The sequence below is a fragment of the Formica exsecta genome, unplaced genomic scaffold (assembly GCF_003651465.1).
Source record: "Formica exsecta isolate Colony F162 unplaced genomic scaffold, ASM365146v1 scaffold43, whole genome shotgun sequence".
Classification (NCBI taxonomy): domain Eukaryota; kingdom Metazoa; phylum Arthropoda; class Insecta; order Hymenoptera; family Formicidae; genus Formica; species Formica exsecta.
This window is the reverse complement of record NW_021851539.1, coordinates 505,134-525,690: the sequence shown is the minus strand read 5'-3', so window position 1 is coordinate 525,690 and position 20,557 is coordinate 505,134. Positions and strand designations below refer to the sequence as shown.

General features: G+C 35.3%; 1 protein-coding gene across 3 annotated transcripts in view; it reads left to right on the top strand.

Annotated features, from left to right (window-relative positions):
- The first annotated feature begins 172 nt into the window (after window positions 1-172).
- LOC115240454 (ABC transporter G family member 20) overlaps window positions 173-20,557 on the top strand; it is a 56,850-nt gene continuing 36,465 nt past the window's right edge. The window contains exons 1-2 of one of the 3 annotated variants that reach the window (XM_029815600.1): window positions 173-609; window positions 4,986-5,246. In XM_029815600.1, the coding sequence (XP_029671460.1) occupies window positions 5,146-5,246 (101 nt within the window). In that variant the 5' untranslated portion in view covers window positions 173-609; window positions 4,986-5,145. Of the gene's footprint in view, window positions 610-4,985; window positions 5,247-16,705; window positions 17,092-20,557 lie in introns of those variants that run through there. The other 2 variants (XM_029815599.1, XM_029815602.1) reach the window with 2 other exon arrangements.

The window sequence follows — 20,557 nt, the reverse complement described above, 5'->3', positions numbered from 1 at the left end:
CTTGGTTCTTCGACAAGGCCATTTGTCCCTCGGTAATTTCCCTCAGTCATTGCCCTACAGAATCCGAACACACATTCCTATCCATAATCTTCTATGCATGTGTCTATGCATGTGTGTGTATGTATGTATGTATATATATATGTGTGTGTGTATGTGTGTGTATGTATGTATGTGTGTATATATGTGTATTTACATATGTGCGCGAAGTGGCCGAGAGCCGGCTCTGTTTATACTGCATCAGGTGAATGCAGCAGGAAAGACGATGTTGGACTGTTGGATACACCTTTCTCGAGTGCGTACACGCGTGTATGCGTGTCTCTTGAGTAGTATGGTATGGTATGGTATGGAGCGTGCGCCCGTGCATGTATGGCGCTCAACCGGACTTCATCCGCTCAGTGCGAGAAACACGTTCAGACGGATCGGACGGTGACGACGGTGTACGTGTATCCGTCGCGATCGCGCAGAGGCCCCGAATCGTTCCTCTCATATATTCATCGTGGTGCACGCCAAGGAGATCTCGCGCGCGAGCTGTCAGAACGAGAGGACTAAAGGAAGCACGGAACTCGCGGAGTAAACTCGACATTTCCTCCCGTGATACTCCGAGAAAAGGTGCGAATATATGAAAATAGTGATAAGAGAGGTCATGTGATAACATTTCTCGACGTGATAAAATCACTGTCAACCAATTTGACGTGCGATCTGATCGCGTTTGCCCGATGTGAGTAGACAGATTCATCGTCGCGTGAAAAATCGCGCTCCTTGACGTGAAAACCGGTCTCCGTTTTCTTAAGTTTAGCATGGGATTTAATTGCCGAGATATTTTATTTTCTTGATTAATATAAATGGTGAAGGTAATGAAATAATTAATAAAACGCATACGAGTAACCAAACTGGATGCAACTGGAGAATGCGGTCAAAGTGGGGTAAAATGTTTAACGTTGAAAACTGAGAGTTACGCGAGGAATGAGAATAAATGTGAAACGACGACAGTCGAGAGAAAGTATGTGATGATGTGTTTAACGCTCGTATACATATTCGATATTATAAATTCAATTCTGTTAATATTAATCGAGATCAGTTAAGAAATTTAAAGACGAAATCGCGCATATTACGGAGAGTACATTGTAAAGTAAAACACTAAAATGCAAATTTCTCGGACGCGATTTTTCTCTCAAACTCGAAATATAATATCCTTAAACCGAACCTTACTGGATACTGGGAAACCACGATCGTGTGGTACACGTATAAAATAAATATTTTCTCGCGTATCGTACATTCAAGACATTTTCTGAAGGAGAACATATGTTGGAAATTATTCTCTTGAAATCTCTATGAACGCTGTCTTCAGTAAGAGAGTTCTGATCTCAATTCGAATTCATTACACCGCACTTTCCTACTTTCATCGCTAACTGAAGATATTAATCGCGAGAAGATGTCTTGAAGAGAGTGAAAAGGATAACCTATATTCCTGAAAATAATTGTACGGATTTACGGGTTAAAAGATTTTAATTAGCACAAATAGATGAATATAGACGAATGACTTAATAATATACTTGATAAAAATGACAAACAAATTTCTTTAGATTATTAGAGAAATTAAATATCCTGACATGGATAGGCAACTTTCAAGATTATTTTCAGAATCCGCATATGAAAAAAAAAAAAATAAAAGAATTCGTTATCGTTAAAACTTGTTCAAAGTACGTGGGCAAATCAAATATAAACCGAACTTTTTCCAAAACATTTTATTCGATGGAAATATTTCCAACGCACACCCAAGTCATTTTTCTACATAGTTTCCACTAATATCTAAAGCACTTTTGCCACCGAATTGGCAGTTTTTTTATTCTCATCTCATAAAAACTAATGGGACGTATCTGAAGCTAATTGCACGGAAAAAATGTTGCTTTTGCACGATAATGCCAGGCCTCACACCGCCGCCATAACCCAAGAAATTGGCTCAACTGCACTGGACCACCGTTGAATATCCCCCTACAATCCCGATTTATCCCCGTATGATTCTCATTTGTTTGAACCACTAAAAGAGGCATTGGACAACGATTGATATGCGTTGGAAATATTTTCATCAAATAAACTGTTTTGGAAAAAGTTCGGTTTATATTTGATTTGCCTACGTATTAAGTTAGTTAATAGAATTAAACAAATTTAATTCATAATGATTAAATAATCTCTACATATTGCAACATCAAAGGGGTAACAGTATATATATACATATTAATTATTATGTCTAACTATTGAGTAACGCAACAAGAAACTTGAATATATCTTGCTAATGAGTGGGAGACGTACTCCATATGTCCGGTCATCTATGAATAATTAGGTTGCACTATCTAATGTACAGCGTTATGTAACGTTTAAAAATTATAAGTATAAAATTTTTACGGCTATTAAATATCAATATTTTTCAGATTATGCGGAGTTTGTTTTTTTTACATGTATATGTACACGTTAATTATCTAGCAATTCACAACAGATCTACTTTTATATGCCTACTGTTTTAGTGTCTCTTATTTAACATTATTATAATTAATATATGCGACTGTGTAAACATTAATGGATTTCATAACAAATTTCATAACAAATTGATTGCCACGAAGAACAGATCCTTTATATAATATTATATAATTGACACTAGAAAATAGATTTTATACATATAATAAGACACACGTGACAATTTTCTGTGATAATAATTTATTGGATCACATGATCAATTCTGTAATGAATCACTAAAGTATTGCGTTACGAATCATTTCCTTATGCCTATGTTATACGATGATTTTCACGTGATTTGTTTATTAATCGCGAGTTAACAGATTGTAGTCTAATTATTCACGACAACGCGTCGCACCGAGTCGCGTGACACGAATAATTCATTCATTCTAGCAGCACGTGCGATCATTCTTCTACGATTGCACTCGCTGCACTTCCCAGGCTTGCACAATGCGCGAAGCCGAGTGGCAGCTTGCGGTCCATCTCATACATATAAGTATCATCGTGTGCAATGAGAAAAAAGCCACATCTAAAAAATTAACATTTTTAAATTAAGCGTCTTAAAGAAGAACTTTAAGTTCAGTTTTCAGGGTAAAACATTGTCGTTCAGACGCGTCTAACGCCAAAATCATGAATTATTTATGCGACTTGAATAATGTATGTCATAGTAGCAAAGGGGTTCAAAGAAATTACAATTTATAGAAAAGCCTTTATTTTATTAAATTAAAAAAAAAAATATTATGCGAGCGAGCACGCGGATAGTGGTTGTCACATTTTCGTGCGATTCGAGCTTCTATTCGTTTAGAAATATCCATTGTGCCGTGCGGTTTTGCGGTAATGGGATTTCATTTTCCGAGATCGCGTTTCTTAACCACACGTAGATATTTAGCGCGTCTCCGAGCATTAATATATAGTATATTAATTACAATCACAGAGAGACGCGGGATATTTTCATATCAGAGGCGGTCGATCCTTCCAAAACATTTTATAGCAATTCGAAAAAATATAGTAGAAATTGACGAAGTATTCTCTATAATGTTTACAATATTTTGATATAAGGACGAAGAATAGATGAAGAAAGAGAGGAAAAAATATGTACATCTAATAGCTCAAATGAAATTATTGTTTTGCATAAAATTTGAGAGAGAGATGTGAGAGTGTTTTATTAAATAAGATCGTAGATCGCACAACGAAAACAGAGAAGTACACATATAATATAAAAGTACAAATCAAAAATCAAGACTATCTTCTTGACGGATATTCTCGGTAAGCGTATTTCGAGAAAGTCTCGAAGAAAGTCTTTGGATCAAGGTTCAGCTAAAGATGACAATCCTACTCCCATTGTTTGTTAATAATTCTAGCATTCTATAGTGGCGATTTAACGACTTGCGACTTCGCTTCTCGAAGGAAGATAGATCGAAATCACACGTCGTTCGCGCATTTGTAGACAAGAGCTCTTTATCTTCGCACACGACAGATCTTTCTTTCCGGCGCTTTCACAAAAAAACGTACGGGAAATTATTTTCAGGTAGAAGCAAGGCTTCGTTCGCAATATCTGTCGTCGCGAACGCGCGATTACGCTGCTTTTGAGAGAGAGAGAGAGAGAGAGAGAAAGACACCGGGGTTCGTCAAGGTAAACGGGGCGCAAAGTTCTACAAAAAGTTCTTACGACATTACAGATCCGGTCGTGCTGCGACGAAATATCAAGAATTTTTCTTCTTTTTTGCGATAGACAATCACGAAATACTCGATCATGGACCGACAAATATATATAGCCCCACTTTTTATATATCGGCAATCTCAAAACGTTCTCTCTACTTGGTAACGGTACGCTATTAAGTAACATCCATAAACGAACTGGAACACGCGTTCGCGATCTCTTACTTTCGATTGCCGAGCGCTCAATCGTATACTCTCGCTACTGCATCGTGTATTTGCTCCCACCATAACGGCCGAGATATATCTTAACGAGCCAAGTAAAATGATCGTTATTCCTAGTAAAATGGCACAGCCGCATTTTCTATTCCACTGGCCGACAGATTGTTATATACTACGCTTTCTTCCTAATGACCTCGAGCGTGCACAACTTTGCGCGATCGCGATGAAGTCGCGTTTAAAATTTCACTTTCCGCTATTGTTATGAATGAACGTGCACTCGTTAAAGAGTAATTTTGTGATATTTTCCCGCGACGGAGAAAAATCAACATTTTCACCGGAGTTTGTGACATGCATATCAGCAGCGATCATACACATTTATATGCAAAAATATTTAAAATCAAATGCTAAAAAAAAAAAAGTACCGTTTGCGCTGAAAATTTTCGCTGACGATAAGAAAGGATCCATTTCGATTACGGCCAGAAGAGGTATTATATTCCGAATGCGCGAGACGAAAGCAAAATTTCACTTGATTATTCAGTAGTATCGCGTTATCGCACTTACAATAGGAAGCCTCCAATAATCTGTTTAACTTTCAGCGCGTCGATCGTGCCGGGTGACGTGTTTTTAAGTGGAAACAAAAGATGCACCGTCGTTGTTGAATCAGCAATCGCACTCTTTCGCGCGTGAATACCCGCGAGAAATCTCAGGCCGCTTCAACGCCTCGCACGCGAAGTGAAGCACAGAAATTTGCACGAGATGGAATCGTTCGCGATGGACAACAAGGGATACCATGAAGAGGAGTGGGAGCGACGGGCGAAGATAAAGAGAATGTTCAGCTGGAGCGACGGACTTCCCGGGTGAGTCTCGATTATTCATATAATAATGGGATTCCGGAAGAAATCTCCCAGACATCTCTTATAAATCGCGATTATTTCACTTTTTAAACTAGAAAGTTTTAAGTAAATACATGTATATATGAAACTGTATGAAAATCAAAAATTCTCGGTATTTTTAGAAGCGAATTATCTCGCTGTCTCTGGCAGATTTCTTCTCACATACGTAGAGATTATATTCCTTACAAATTTACTTATACGCAACGTACACACACGTGAGTATCGGCATTTTCGTTTCTCGAGAGCGGCTAATTATACATCGAAATTTATGTATATCTACGCCGGGGTGCACACAGTATCTTATGGTCCAGTGGAACTTTCCTCGGCGGATTTCTACAAGAGCTCCTAGCGCCTGCTTACGCATACATAATCGTCAGGAATTTTCGATTGCGTGATATTTCGATGAATTATATGCGCATTTTACGAATGCACTCAGCATCGCGCAAGGTAAAGAGCAAAGTAAGCAGGAGCAAAGTCTGTTTCTCTCTAACGCACGGCGCATAAGGCTTTTGTAATACGTCGTGAGAATATTGGATTTGCGAAGAATTCACAAATTCTCCTTGACTACTGATGATTGTTTTATGATAAGTAGCTATAAAAGACAGACAAATTCATACACGAACATCGAGCTGTAGATATTTGTTGTCGCTGAATCTCCATACAATCGTCGCGCTTGCATCTTGTCTCGCGTATGATAAACGTAAATTTTAATTTCGTAATCATAATTTATAAGAAATCCCCAGCTTTCAATCTGTAATTTGTAATATTTTTATAATATTGTTTTTTAAGAGAAAAATACGATTTTATGATGGATTCCGTGAATTATTTTAAGACGCGAGTTTTAGGTCAATCCGCATAATAACGTGCGCATTATTTTTACGAACGCAATTTTCGTATAGAGAGGAAATTACGCACAGAACATTACTCGGCAACTTACTTCGCGACGGGGCCGAGTTAGCAATCGTGCGTGAAAGTGGCCGGCAATGGCCGGCAAGAGACCAGAGTACGCGCTTTGTCTGACTGCAACATTATACAGTGAAAGGACAAACGCAAGCAAATGCACGCACGATCGTACGTAACGCATTCTCGTTGTTAGAACGTTTTTGGGACATGATTTGGCGATAGCAATTTTTTTTCTTCTGAAAATGTATTTCTAAATAAAAACAAAAATATGAAAAAATACGATGTGAGATAAAATAATATAAATAAAATTACGAAAAAAGCTAAATTTTTAGAGAGAATACGCATAAATAAATCGATAGAATAAGAAATAAATATATACATATACATAAAAAGAAATATCAGGAGATAAATACGTAAATAAATTTTTAAGTACAACAGAAAAAGATATAAAGCGATTAATTTGAAGTTCCGACTACTTCTCAAAAATGAGACTCGAAATTACTTTATTAATTTACAATGGCCCGTTTCTCTTAAACTTGTAATATTACTAAAAATAAAAATTGTATATAATGTATAATAATTTATAAATGAAACCTCTACTCTTTTAATTACGAATAGTCGCATGAAAATCGGAAAGGATTTTTAAAGGCAACGCGTCTGGCAGATAATGTTTTATATGTTTCGTAACATGTTTTACATCATTCCATAATTTTACAATATATATCATCATGGGACTAAAAAGCACGACACTGAACTCGACATGCATGATTCAGGACCCGATGACTCGATACAAACAACAGGCTTTAAATGTCTAGCTATTTTAAATGTCATCAGGAGTACGATATCACAATAAACATTCGCTTGCATTGGAATTTTCAAATACCAGTTATTTTCGCCTGATAAAGATCTGGAATTATTTATTTTATACAAAAAACAGATTTAAAAAAATATTTTAAACTAAAGTTTCTATTTTTTAAGCCAAAGTCTTTTTTCAATGTTTTTCTAATTTTTGTTGAACTTCAGCTAAATTAATATAAACTTGTTTTTTTTTAGAAAACACAAATCTGTTTTAATCTCCGTAGTAAAAATAAGAAGTTTTACGAAAACGAAAGTATGTACGTTGCCGAGTTTGAAAGGCAAATGCTTTGCATACTAGAGTAACTAGCGCACGATAATCGTCCTCAGGGATCGATATAAAGATTGAGCGAATGCTTATCCGCACAGGTGTATCTTTCAAGTTAAGGTGTTTCTGTTAAGTATTTCTTCCAAGAGATGGCACTACAACTTCTTCTCCTCAACCACGAATACTTAGCATAAACATTTTTCTTTCGCAAATACCTCATGTTAAGAAACGATTAACTCATCGACCTATTTGTCGATGCTGCAAAAATGCAAGCGTCACATCGATAATACTATTTAACCGCAATTTTTTTCTTTCTATAATTTTATTAAAATTTTTAACGATTGTGCCAATATATATTTGTTGATTCTTGAATAAACTTACAAATTCTAAGAGAAAATATTGTGGAAATTAACGATACTGCAGCAAATTTCGAACAATATTTCCATAAATTAAAATCGATTTAAAATGATCAAATAAGAGTTTCGTTATCTCTTGTCATCTTGGAAATTAATTCGTAAAAGCCTTTTTCAAAAGATGATCTTTTTGAGAATATTCAGTAAAGAAAAGCTGCATTATAGATGTCAAAAAGAAACTGTTCTCAAAATGTTTCACAAATATATACATGGATATGTTTATTTATTATTTTTTCTGCTTTCTTAATCTTCATATGTCAAAGTAAGCATTTTAATCGCACAAACATGTTCTTATAAGCTTCCATCGACGATAAGGAAATTGATTATAATTATTGGGCGAAGGCCGCGATCTTTTCGTTTAATATTCATAAATGCTTCATTTTATTCAATAGAAAAAGTTGTTGCGCGGTCATTATTCAAGTGCAAAGAGTTCAAAATATGTCATCGAGGCATCTGTTCAACGTAATCGAGTGACGTTATTGCAGTCTATGATGATTTTAAACGTTTTTTTAATTGCGTCTGATGTCGATGAGAAGTCAAATATTTATAAAATATAGACAAAGCAACCAATTAATTATATGCGATCAGATCTGTACATGTGTTAATACATGTATGTACAAAAAATAGTATGCATATACAAATAAGTAAATCGAAGATTGATTTGATTGTAATGTGATCCTTCGTAATGTGTAGAGATACTCCTGAAATATTCCTGTAGAGATAATTAACAGATACTTCTCTTAGAGAGTTTATCGAAATTTTATCCAATAACAACTAGAACAACATTGAAAAACACACATGACCCTAAAATGTATTTTTCTCATAATTTAGGTAGGTAATTATTCTTTAAGTAAAACTTAATTAGAATTTAACAATGTGTGTTTTGAAATCTTTATTAATATTTGATGATAATTTTTTAATTCTATTTTTCCTTTTCGCTTATTTTCTTTCATTTTCGTATTGTTTATAAAATCGTATACTAAATTTTTTTAAATTAAATTTCTTTTTGTCTTTATAATTAATATTTATTGAAGAGGCAAAAAATATTTATATATATTATATTTTCCGTCGTATCTATGCAAATTTTATCAAATTAATTCCGAATTATACGAAAGAAACAAGACATCATCTGCGAAATCTAGTGAAAAAAAAATTGTATGCACTCGTCTTTCCGCATCTTTTTTATGCTGCTTGTATCTGATATTAAACATGACATCGTGTATCACAAATGAGCACGTGCACGTGTTAATGGCATTAAAGATCGTTAAAGGCATCCTCCGGATATCATACCGATGACTCTAATAATGGATATATCTCAATACTGATAAATAATTTCATTACGTATTATAAGGATAAACATGCAGAAAATTTTTTTTTAAAGTTTGTTGTAAAAATGTTGTGAATGTCTTAGAAAATGTGACGGATAACTTATATAACCCACGATTCGTTTTCATTTTATTAATTATCTAAAGATAGTCTATAATTATAGCGCGTGTACGCGATGCAGATATTTTTTTATAAACTCTGTAAATTTAAAACAAACGTACATTCTAGTAAAGTTTAATATTTAAAACAGTTATAAATAAAACACAATACAATTATATTTCGCATCACGTACAGCACATTTAACTGCAGCTACATTATGCAGGATGTATCGTAGTTTATTGGCACTTCCTTCATTTATTATATTTTTAGATTCTTTGACCATTCAAGTCTCTATTTGGTTAACAAAGATATTGCGCGGCTAAAATATCTTAATAATTTAATTTAGTTTAAAGATTTGCAAATCCGTATAAATTAGCTCGATAATATCGTCTGATGATTCAACTGTCGTTTTGTCGCTACTTTTTTTCCTTTATGCAAAATTTATTTTATTCGCCGTATCTATAGTTAAGGAATCGAGTTTTAGTGACGCGCAGAGAGAAGAAAAAATCTGTGTCTTCTTCAGTGAGCTGAGGCTAATGCGTTACTATCTTCAAAAGACGGGCGTTTATTTACCCAGCTAATTGCCGGTCAGCAGTAATGCCTGACCTGTTGACATGGCCGTAATGACGTGGCACGAGGTATGTCGGTTCGAAGATTACGCACGTATATGAATCCGATGATGCAGATATTCATCTTTCACGCCTTTGTTTAACGAGCATCGGCACGTATCTTCATCGCGAAGAAGATCCGCCGGAACAATTTGAAACGTTTGCGGCCTTATCGCGAGTTTCTCGTCCCGTCATGTTCTTTGAAGATCATTAAAAACTTGGCGGACACACGATTATAAATCGATAACAGAACGATATGTTTTTCCCGCGACTTTTGCGACCATTGAGTTAAAGAATTTCTCCGCATTCTTAGTCGTACAAAAATACAAATATTATAATCTTCACACACGCGTCGATGATAATTACAGTCTAAACATTCTGTATTTTTGCATATTTTTAAAAGTAACAGTGTATGCACTCTAGAGTATATTTCTACAAAACACGCAACAGTGTAAAAAAAAAAAAAAGAGTTACGCGTGATCTGAAAAAAAAAAAAAAAAATTAAACTTGGGTTTTTTTTTATTTAAAAAACTCGTCGCTTCATAAATATGTCGATCTTGTTTAATTATGGACGCAGGTATATTAAACACGTTATTACGTGAGTATTCACAGAGAAGTTTCTCTTGCTCCGTTATGTCATGTATCATTAATGCTGCGTCACTGAAACACGAAAAATCTCGCAGTTAGACCGTGCATCGTGAACACGGGATATTTCAGCTTCAGACTCGCGAGACACGCGGGGGGGGGGAACGGAATTCCCGTATGTCCGAATATTGATACGGCATACTCTCGTCGGACGTTTGATCGCTCTTCCTGGGATTTACGTAATCCAGCAGCAGCTGGGCTGACCGCTTTCACGTCCACGCCGATATCTTCGGCCGCGTTTAGCGACCTGGTTAGTCGATAATCCCCATGATATTCTCTTATTTATTAGACACCCGACTGTTATAACATGTGAGTCGCATTCGTGTAAAACGTGACAAAGAATCTATCAATCCCTTTCAATTGAAGCACTCTAGAATTGTGAGTTGTGCAAATAAATAAATGATAAATATGCGAATAATGCATGATAAAAAATCGATAAAAAAATTAACCGATAAAAAATTAATTAATAAAATTATTATTATATACAATTCAAATAAAAGGGGATTGATTATTTAAAGAAGGAGTTCGAAACATACAAGCACAGGTCAAGGCTGTTCGATGTCGCATTACGGATGTATCGCGTATTCTCCGAATCAGTCTCGGGAAGATCGTTTTAGTCTTCGTCGATGATCGTAATGAGAATCGCGTGCTGTCGCTTGACCCGATAGTCATCGAGTGCATGCGCGCCGAAGCGAAGACTTTCGCTTTTGCGCGAATGGATTTACGATGGTATATAGATATCTAAAGACTCTCGGACCTTGATGACACGGATTCAGATAAATATTTAGCAAACTTTTTTGTGTTTTAAACATTTGAATGTTTAAATATATATAATTAATCGCAATGTTTCGCCACTTAATTATTTGAAGATGTTATCCGTCGAAATAAGCATCAGAAAATGCAGATTATTACGTAAATATTTTTACATATTTTCAAAATTAATGATATTATTAATTGTTTATTATATAATGCGTTTATTGAGAGAAAGAAATACTTGCGTCGGTGACGTGCAAAAACATACGCTTTCGGAACGTCTTACCGAGTGTTCATAAATTTCAACTGGGAAACAAAAAGTGTATGTACGTTCAACACATGGAACGTTTTTAAGTCTCAACCGTATTTATGGCAACGAATCACATTGCGCCATCGAGTTACTTTTATATCGCGAATGGAACCTTTATATTAATGCTGTCCAATGTTTGAACACGGTTATCTCCTGTATAAAAAACATATGCATTTACATGTGTTTTCCTTTTTATTGACAGACGAATGAAATGAATGAAGAGTATATAAAATGAAGAAGAATTTCTGACCTTCGTGAAGAATTCACACATTTTGCATAACTTTCCAGTGAAACGTAATGTATATTAAGAGATTTCTCGATTCTCAGCATTCTGTTCTCACTTCTGGAATCTCCTCCGGAAATGAAACTCTCATACTTTTGCTTAAAACGGACGAATCTTTCGGTTTTTTCGGCGATCAAAATTAATCGATTATTATACAACGGCAATTGTACGAGATTGATGCAATAACAGGAGTGTAAATCTTATCATGAATGGATATCGTCGAGGGATTGCGGACATGTAGAAATCAATGGTATCGTTCATTGCCTCAGGGTCGAAAATATCGAAACAGCGTACATATTTACGGGAGACCGCCGCGCGAAACGCTTTCACTATTCGGCTTGGCTCGGCTTGACGTTTAAACGAAAATTCCGCCGCTGTCAAACGAGACATCCGCCTTCGGATTCTCGTTCCAATCCACTTTCGGTTTCATATGCGAGACGTAACTATAGCACCTGTATACAATCCGTTTTTTTATTCTTTTTAATAATTATTATAAGATAATTCTAATTATTTCTAATATAATAAATAATTCCTAATATAATTTCTAATATAATAAATAATTTCTTTGAATTCTGTATTCTCCCACCCCTTACTTAGTACGTCAAAACAGAGAAGAAATTTTCATAGCGATTCCGAAAAGCAAACTTTTTTTTATTCTATATGAATGCAAACTCTGTAGAATATATTTTACCTTGTGCAGATAATAATGAAAAGCAATTAAAAATATGATCCATATTGCATCAACTTCAATAGAGAAACGCATTGATGCACTAATCAACGATGCTGACAACAATTTCCTTAGAGACTCATGCGAGACGAGGATTAGTAATTTAACCCGAACATATAACCGGTCACTCTATTTCGAAAAGAGAAAATACGAACGAGGTGTGAATTTTACAAAGGCGCACCTACCCTCATACGAGACACTGTTGCGAATTCGCGATTGCAAACTATAGTCCAGCACATGCATATTTCAACTTGTGCTACGCAACCGGAAGTCGTGGCTTTACAAATTTCTCGCTGAAATATTGCCAAAGTTGGGGACAATCGTGCGACTTCCTTCGTTGCAGAGTCTGCGAAATACGCTAATGCGTGTTATTTAGTATGCACAGCTGTCCGTTTGGAAATCCACGCGATAGCCGGCAATCGATACGTCCTTGTGCACATGTATAATTATTAATCCATCTACAAAAAAAAAAGAATGACAGGCGAATGTTCTTTAACGGCCGCAATTTTCTCGCTTACGCCAGCGCGATCTCTTAAGATACAAATTTACAATAACATACTTGTTCTCTTACACAAAAAGAGAGATATAAAATTGAAAATTAATTCGTTTTGCACTCTTGTACAAGTTATATAAAATTTAAATGTGAAATTTATATGTGAATTATTTTATGAAAACAGAATGCGGTTCGAGAAGAACCTAGAGGAAAAGCATCTATTAGAAATAGCTGTAAAAGATTTAATATATCTTTTAGTATTTTTACAATCCACGAGGTTTTTAATCGTAAACTCTAATTTATGTAATGAGATAAAATTGTGATATTTGTGACCCATGATATAATGACAGTCATGTGTCCAAAAACGATACTAACGATAATCGTGTAAATTTCGTATATAGGTCACGACGCGCGCAATCCAATTTTCGACAACATGAAAGATAAAAAGAAAGATTCATAACACCCTGTTATTTAATCAGGTTCACATTACGTCAGGTGCTGTAGCTACGTTGCGCAATGCTGGGGAAAGTGCAGACCGTCTTGACCACCACTATCGTGTGGTCGCTACTTCATGACCTGAAATAAAATTGTCGATGCGAGAACAATCAAGTTTGAATGACTCGGATGAATGATTTTTGTCACGGATAAAAAAATCAATGCGTGAGGAAATACATTGTTCTTCATCCTTGTTCGTTTAATTAACATATATGTTTACATGTACAAAAAATTAGTTGACGTGAGTGACTAATGTAAAATTTAATTGCTTTATGTTGTATTGCAATTTGCAATTTTTTAGAAGACGCGTTTCTTAAAAAAAGAGAGAGAGAGAGAGAAAGAACGCAAAAAAATTCGTAACGCATAATTGATATGGCATTGAATATCAAATATAATAAGCTAGTTTGATGAACACATACAGTAATGCTTATAAATTAGTTTCCGTTTTATATTTTGTCGTTTTTGTATTTCTGGTACAAATTGGATGATTTATTATTACATTAAATACAATAATTTAATCGCGGTAAATCAATTTATTTTAGCAACATAATCAAAGTAAAAAAAAATTAAAATAGCTTGGGATAAAATAAAATGATAAATGATTTTTATAAGGTACTTTCTCTATGTATTAGTTTTTTATAATTCGCCGTACCGTTCATCTTTGACTTCAACTTCCGACAGGTGCACACGAAGATATATATTTGCGTACATTAAGCATACATAGAAAGTCATGATAATCCCCGCGCGAAGCACTGAAAACTGCATGTACTAGGAGAAATAATTATTTAAAAAGACGAAACGATGATTGCCGTGAACGATGATACAGCTATTTCAAGACCACCGAAAGATTCCTTTAGCAACGTTCCAATATTCGTATCGAATCGCCGAGGCAGGATTTTGTAACGATATGACGCGCGATGTTTCCTTCACCTCGGGAACCCGGCCGCTTAACAAAAAATTGCTAAATACTTATAGACAGAGATGACGCATTTCACGAATCTTATGGACGGTAAATTATTTTCATTATAATATGATATGACATCGCGATATAAATTGGAAGCAGATTTGATGATAGAATTTCTTAAATTAATTTCTTAAATCTACAGAGGAAGAGAAGAATACCGAGGACGGATTACATGAGAAGGCGCTCAAGAAGAGATATTGCGACATAGTTAATTATTTCGCATTATTGATCATTAATGTAAGATACGCGATTCACTGGCAATTTATGCTACAATATCTGATGAATAAGACGCTGACGCGCGTAAAAGATTGTTCTCCATTTATTCATGATATTTTAACGCCCGACAGATTTCGCGACGCCGTTGTCGTCTCGTCACTTTGTTATCCAGATTTTATAACAAGCCTGGGGAATATTAATCGCAGCGTACACAACCGCGAGATTTAAGTGATTTCCACGGTCGTTAACCTTCTATCGTGTTTCCTTGTTTCGCCGTTAAATGAATGAGTGGAGATTATTTTTCACGCCAACAGGAAGAAATTAGACTCTCCGTCTATCCATAAATTCTATCTCGTTTAGATTACATTAGCTTTTGTTATCTAATCAAACATAATCCATCTTATACAAGAGCAATTTTGCATCAAATACTTTCTACAATATTTTATACGCAGCGTAAATTGTTATAAAAGAATTTCTCTCATAAAGAAATTAAGATAAATTCTTTTGTTAATTTGTAAGAATTTCTAAACATTTTTATAATCGGGAAAGAATTAAATTATATTTATACCGACACACGTATACATGTACTCGTTATACGCATTCCTCGCTAAGCTCAAACGTCAAGCGACATCGAGAGAATCTTCAATGTCTTATTATCGACGATAACAATGGCATAGCAAGGTGTTTTGCCAAATTAACTACCGGAAGCGATCAAACTAAGCGAAGGAGCTCAGGAAGTCGGTGACTTGTGCCCTTGTCATTTGCAATTGGCTCGTTAATGTCGCGCACTAAACGTCGTGATCACGTGTCGTTGAATTACTCGGCGAAGAGACGCCAAAATCGAGAATTGTAAAGTAATAAGGAATTCATGACCGCGAAAATAAGGACAAACGAGCGCATTTGTTTACGCTGACCAATTTACGATCATTGCTAGAAGACCGCTAATCGGCGATTAAATGAAGAATTGCAGGATGTACACGTACTAAAGATTGAAAACGGAAATTGAGCAATTGGATAAAAAAATTGCAGGCGCAAATTATTCGCAATTTGTAAAAAAATAATTTTACTTTTAAAGATAAATAGAGATAAAGAAAGAGAGGAAGAGAGGAGAGGAGAGATATCAAATCTTTGTCAGACAGTGTAATAAATAAGAAAAAAAACGAAAAAAATATAGATATGATACAAAGCACTCTCGCTGATAAGGGTCAGAAACGCAAAATTACATAAGATGTTACGAACAGAAGTTGATACAATCCCGAGAAGTCAATGATAGTTGACGGGATTGACGGTACAAGCGCGGACGAAGCGGAGAAAGCGATCTCCAAAACGGATCTCCGGATCGACGTGCGCCGAGGAACTGCCTTTCGCGAGGTAATGGGAAGAGGTAACTACAGCTGAGATGAGCGAAAGCGTCGTCTGCACAGCGTGATCAAGTCGGCTTCTTGCAAGATAGAATCGGTTCCATCACACCATGCGCGAATAAAAATAATGTCGCTGCAACGAAAGTAGCCAGATATTTTCCAATATTTTTTTTCTTATGTAGAATAATTTTTTTGTGAGATACTTGTATTTTTGTAAAATCAGTAAAGCAACCTGATACCGAAAATGAAAGATCCTCAACCTTAATATATTAATATTATTGATTTATGAATATTTAATTTCCGAGTTATTTCGAAAGAAATAAGAATTTTTTGCAAAAATATATAGCTCAATACTTAATTTCGAGAAAATCACATAATTCTTTTCATGTCAGTCAATTTTTGCTCAGGTATAATTATTTTAATTGATTTAATTAAAATGATTTTGCTGAATGCAAAAAAGAACGACGCGCGCGATTGACAAGGCAAAGGCGATCAGCTGGTAATCAGCTGGAAATTCCCATGTCGGAAAGTCAGGGGAGAAAACCGGCGCGAGGGATCGATCGAAGGACGAAGAACGCGCGGCGGCGTGACAGAACGCAACAGGTGGAGGAAGGCGAAGCGGAGGGAAAGCGTTCTCGCCGGAAGGAGATCGCCGGGGAGTCCTACCCGGGGAAGAGGAGAGAGAAGTGCGAACGCGCGACGACGCTACCGGCCGCACGAGTCCACTCGATGTCGGTCCTCAGTCTCGCGTCAGGACTCGAAAGTCGCGGTGAAGCCGATCGATCATCGATCGGAGCCGACTACTTGTCTTTCCCTTGTAACCCTCTCTCACGAGGAGTACAGTCCCGGATATCGGTGGCTCGCCGATGCGCTTGGTGTTGAACCCGGGTGTCTCAGTGTGTGAGCGAAATATTATTTATCAACCCCCCCGGTGAACGGTTACCCCGATGCTGCCGGTCGTTGCATCTACTCGCCCACGTTCCTCAACTACACTGTGGTCCGATCGGAATTATACGTGAAGAGATTTCGAAGGAATTCAACGAGGAATTTTTGAGCAGACTATCGATAGATCATCGCGGAGCTGCGAGAGGTATTGCTTCTAGGGGTGCGGGGAACTGATAAAATGTGTGTGTGTATAAAATTGACGCATGTCTCAAAATTGAAATATTGAAACTTTTTTAATTATTATTTATTGTCAATAATTGATTACTACTATTTCATAAAGTTTATAGACTAGCGTGATTAATGAAAATAAATAGTAACATTTGTTGATTATAAATTAATATTTCAAGACAATATTAACGGAAATTAAATTTTTATATCTGGCTTGTGTCGAGATATAAAATATAATATAAAAAATTTATGAGATGTAAAATATAGTATAAAAAAGTTATGACATATATAATTGCATGATCATGCTTACGTCAAGATATAGAATGTAATATAAAAAAGTTACGAGATATAAAATATAATATAAAAAAGTTGCGAGATAAAAAATAGAATATAAAAAAGTTGCGAGATAAAAAATAGAATATAAAAAGATTATGGCGCATAGTAATTCAGAAATTTGTCAAAGAAATGGCGGCTAAATATTTGCATAAGAAAAAAAGTTAAAAATTATATGATTTATTATTACTAAACAAAATATTTCCGAATAGCATCATTTCACCTTTAACGTGTCCATTAATCACGTAATAAAGACTAACAGAATTTTTGGGTTTATGTGAAAAGAAAGAGATTCCTAATTGAAATAATTGGTGTTAAAACGTGTTGTAAAAAGTAAAGTTTAGTCGAACAAACAATGCACGTAAGTGCGAACATTTACGAAGAGTCAATACGCCTTTCTGTAATACTCTCTTTACTTCCAAAAGACTCGTGGTATCTAGAATATCTCTTCTCAAACAATCCATTACGTCTGCCAACACGCGCGTCACGTTCATCCTATATTCGCATCAATCTCGACGTAATAGAGCTAAAAAATTTCAAAGAGGAATGTCAGCAGAAAGTTGCTAAAAATCCACGATATTTGATTTAAAGAAACCACTATTAATGGAGAATTATACGCTCGACTGTGGTACTTCCGTTGATTTTTATTCTCGCACGAAAGTCGAGACAGAACCGACGAAATTTCCTCGACTTCACGACATACATATTCTTCGTTAAAATTGCTCTAAGTGAAATTCTTTCTGAAATTGGCTAAATTTTTCTTCGCGCGACGCTAGAAAGTGGTCTAAATTGTGGTCTTGAAGAATCGTTTTCTAATCCAATAGTGATCGAGTCTGACTTTGATTTCCCCGCCACAGGAATCGCATAATAAAATTATAATAAAAAATAATAATAATAATGAATCATAATAAAAATTGAAACGAAAAGAGAGAGAGTATGAATAATATGTAAGTATGTAAAAAATTTAAAATTTGCAAAAAAATAAAATATTTATCTCCATTTTTTAAATACATTTGGTATTCAAATTATCTCAATCTTCCATTCTCTCCTGTAAAGATTTTAAGCGTTAACAAATAATATGCAAAATAACATGCGTTACAAATAACTGCAAAAAACTACATACAAAAAAAATGCATTTATTGACACACACATTCATATTCTTATAGGAATTGACGTCAGTTCGCTAGTCTCGACTGTGATTCACTTTTGAAATTCGATTGGAAATTTAAATCCGAAAGGAATATGCTACGGCGTTACTGCCTTATTAAATGCATTATACGATAGAAACGTATGTTGCAGAGACTCGCGGAATTGTCGGTTTCACGTAATAGAAGAAACGGAGTCGTGTTCTGATGATACCGGAACACACGATGCAGTGAAATCGAACGTCACGAGACAGACGACTGTCTTCGAGCACATCTTCACACGTGCATTAACATTTCCCATCTTTCGTTTTCAAGAAAGATTAACTACCGACCAATTTTTGCATCAAGTTCCATTGTGCAGAGATTGACTTGTTGATAATAACATTTTGTTTTAATTGTTGTTTTTATAAACGCTACGTATCCATAAATTAAAAAAAAAATATTTTTGTGCAAAGATCAGCTGTTTAAATTTAAATTTAAATATAACATGTTTTAATCCTTCGAGTATAAAATATTTTTTTATTATTAATCTTTGACATTTTAAGATTATAAATTTTAAAGAAAAATAATAAAAAATAATTTTAAAAAGTCAAAAAAGATTGAAATAAGGATAAAATCTAAAATCTTCCAGAATTTAGAAATATATACACTAATTTTTAATAACACACGATCCAAGCTATTTGTTTGAACTTTAATGGTTAGTGACATTTAACGTTCTGTGAATTGTGAAATATTTCACATAGAAGATCTAAATTACGACAAAAAATATTCTTAGGCAAGATAGATTCCAGAAGTGCATTGACTCGCGTTGTAATGATCGTAGAATTTCTGATGGATTAATTAATCATTCCTGAAGATAGACGATAATATGTATCTGGTAGCATAACAAGAAGAAATCCCACGACGATATCGAGGCACGATGTGAAAGACCGAGAGAAATATACTTTCTAGACGGCATTAGAAGGAAAATGTACCTGCAACTTAAACGTACCCGCGGCAGAAGTATTGTTTCATCTCTCGCGATGCACACATAAGGTCAGAGGTAGCAGTCGCTGTCATAACTTTCATCTTATACTATGGGGCATGGGGGAAACCTACCATTATACGATAAATACAAAAAAAAATCTAATTGCTTCTTCACCTCATTAAAAAAAAAATGGAAACGTGTTAAGGCGCGCGTAAAAAATGGAGTACGAGAAAAAATATCAAATTCCATTAAATTTATATAATTTAATACATAACGCGTTACAAAAAGATTACATAAATTGTATGAAATAAATTGTAATTATATCGGCAGTAATAAATCAAGAAAACATAATATGCCATAAGTCTTCATATCTCACGATAAATCTATACAATAATATTAATTGCAACGTGTCGGTTACACAATAACGAGAGCTGGACGCGTGGAAAAGGAAAACAAAAATATGTTCTAATTCGCCGCACGCTCGCGCCTTGCAGAAGCGCGAGTTGCAAAACGTCGGAGAGATTAACTCGCGAGCGTTAATTCGCTCCGGATGAGCGCGCGATGGCGCATTGTCTGAAAAATAGAGAACAGAGACAAACAGAGTGAGCTCGCGTTATTCGCACGCTTTCTCGCGAAAACCCCCAAGATTGCCCAATTCTGCTTCTCTTCTTCGCTTCCTCGTCACGCGCGATAGCGATTTTCTGCATGTTTTCTATGCATATCTTTTTTCCTTGCATACGTTTATCCTGAGAACCTCCGTCGCGAATTCGCATGCGAGCGAAACTTCACCGGAGCATAATATTTATATACGGAGCGTGGTTTGAATTATTTTGTTTTCGAACTATTTGCTTATTGTATAAATTATTTTTTTTTTTAACTAATAATTGTCAAGCACGGAATAAGAATTAAAAATGAAAATGGAAGAAATCCTATAATCAAGTACAAAGAATAAGAATTAAGAATAAAAATAAACGAGGTACATAAGTAAAAGAGAGGGA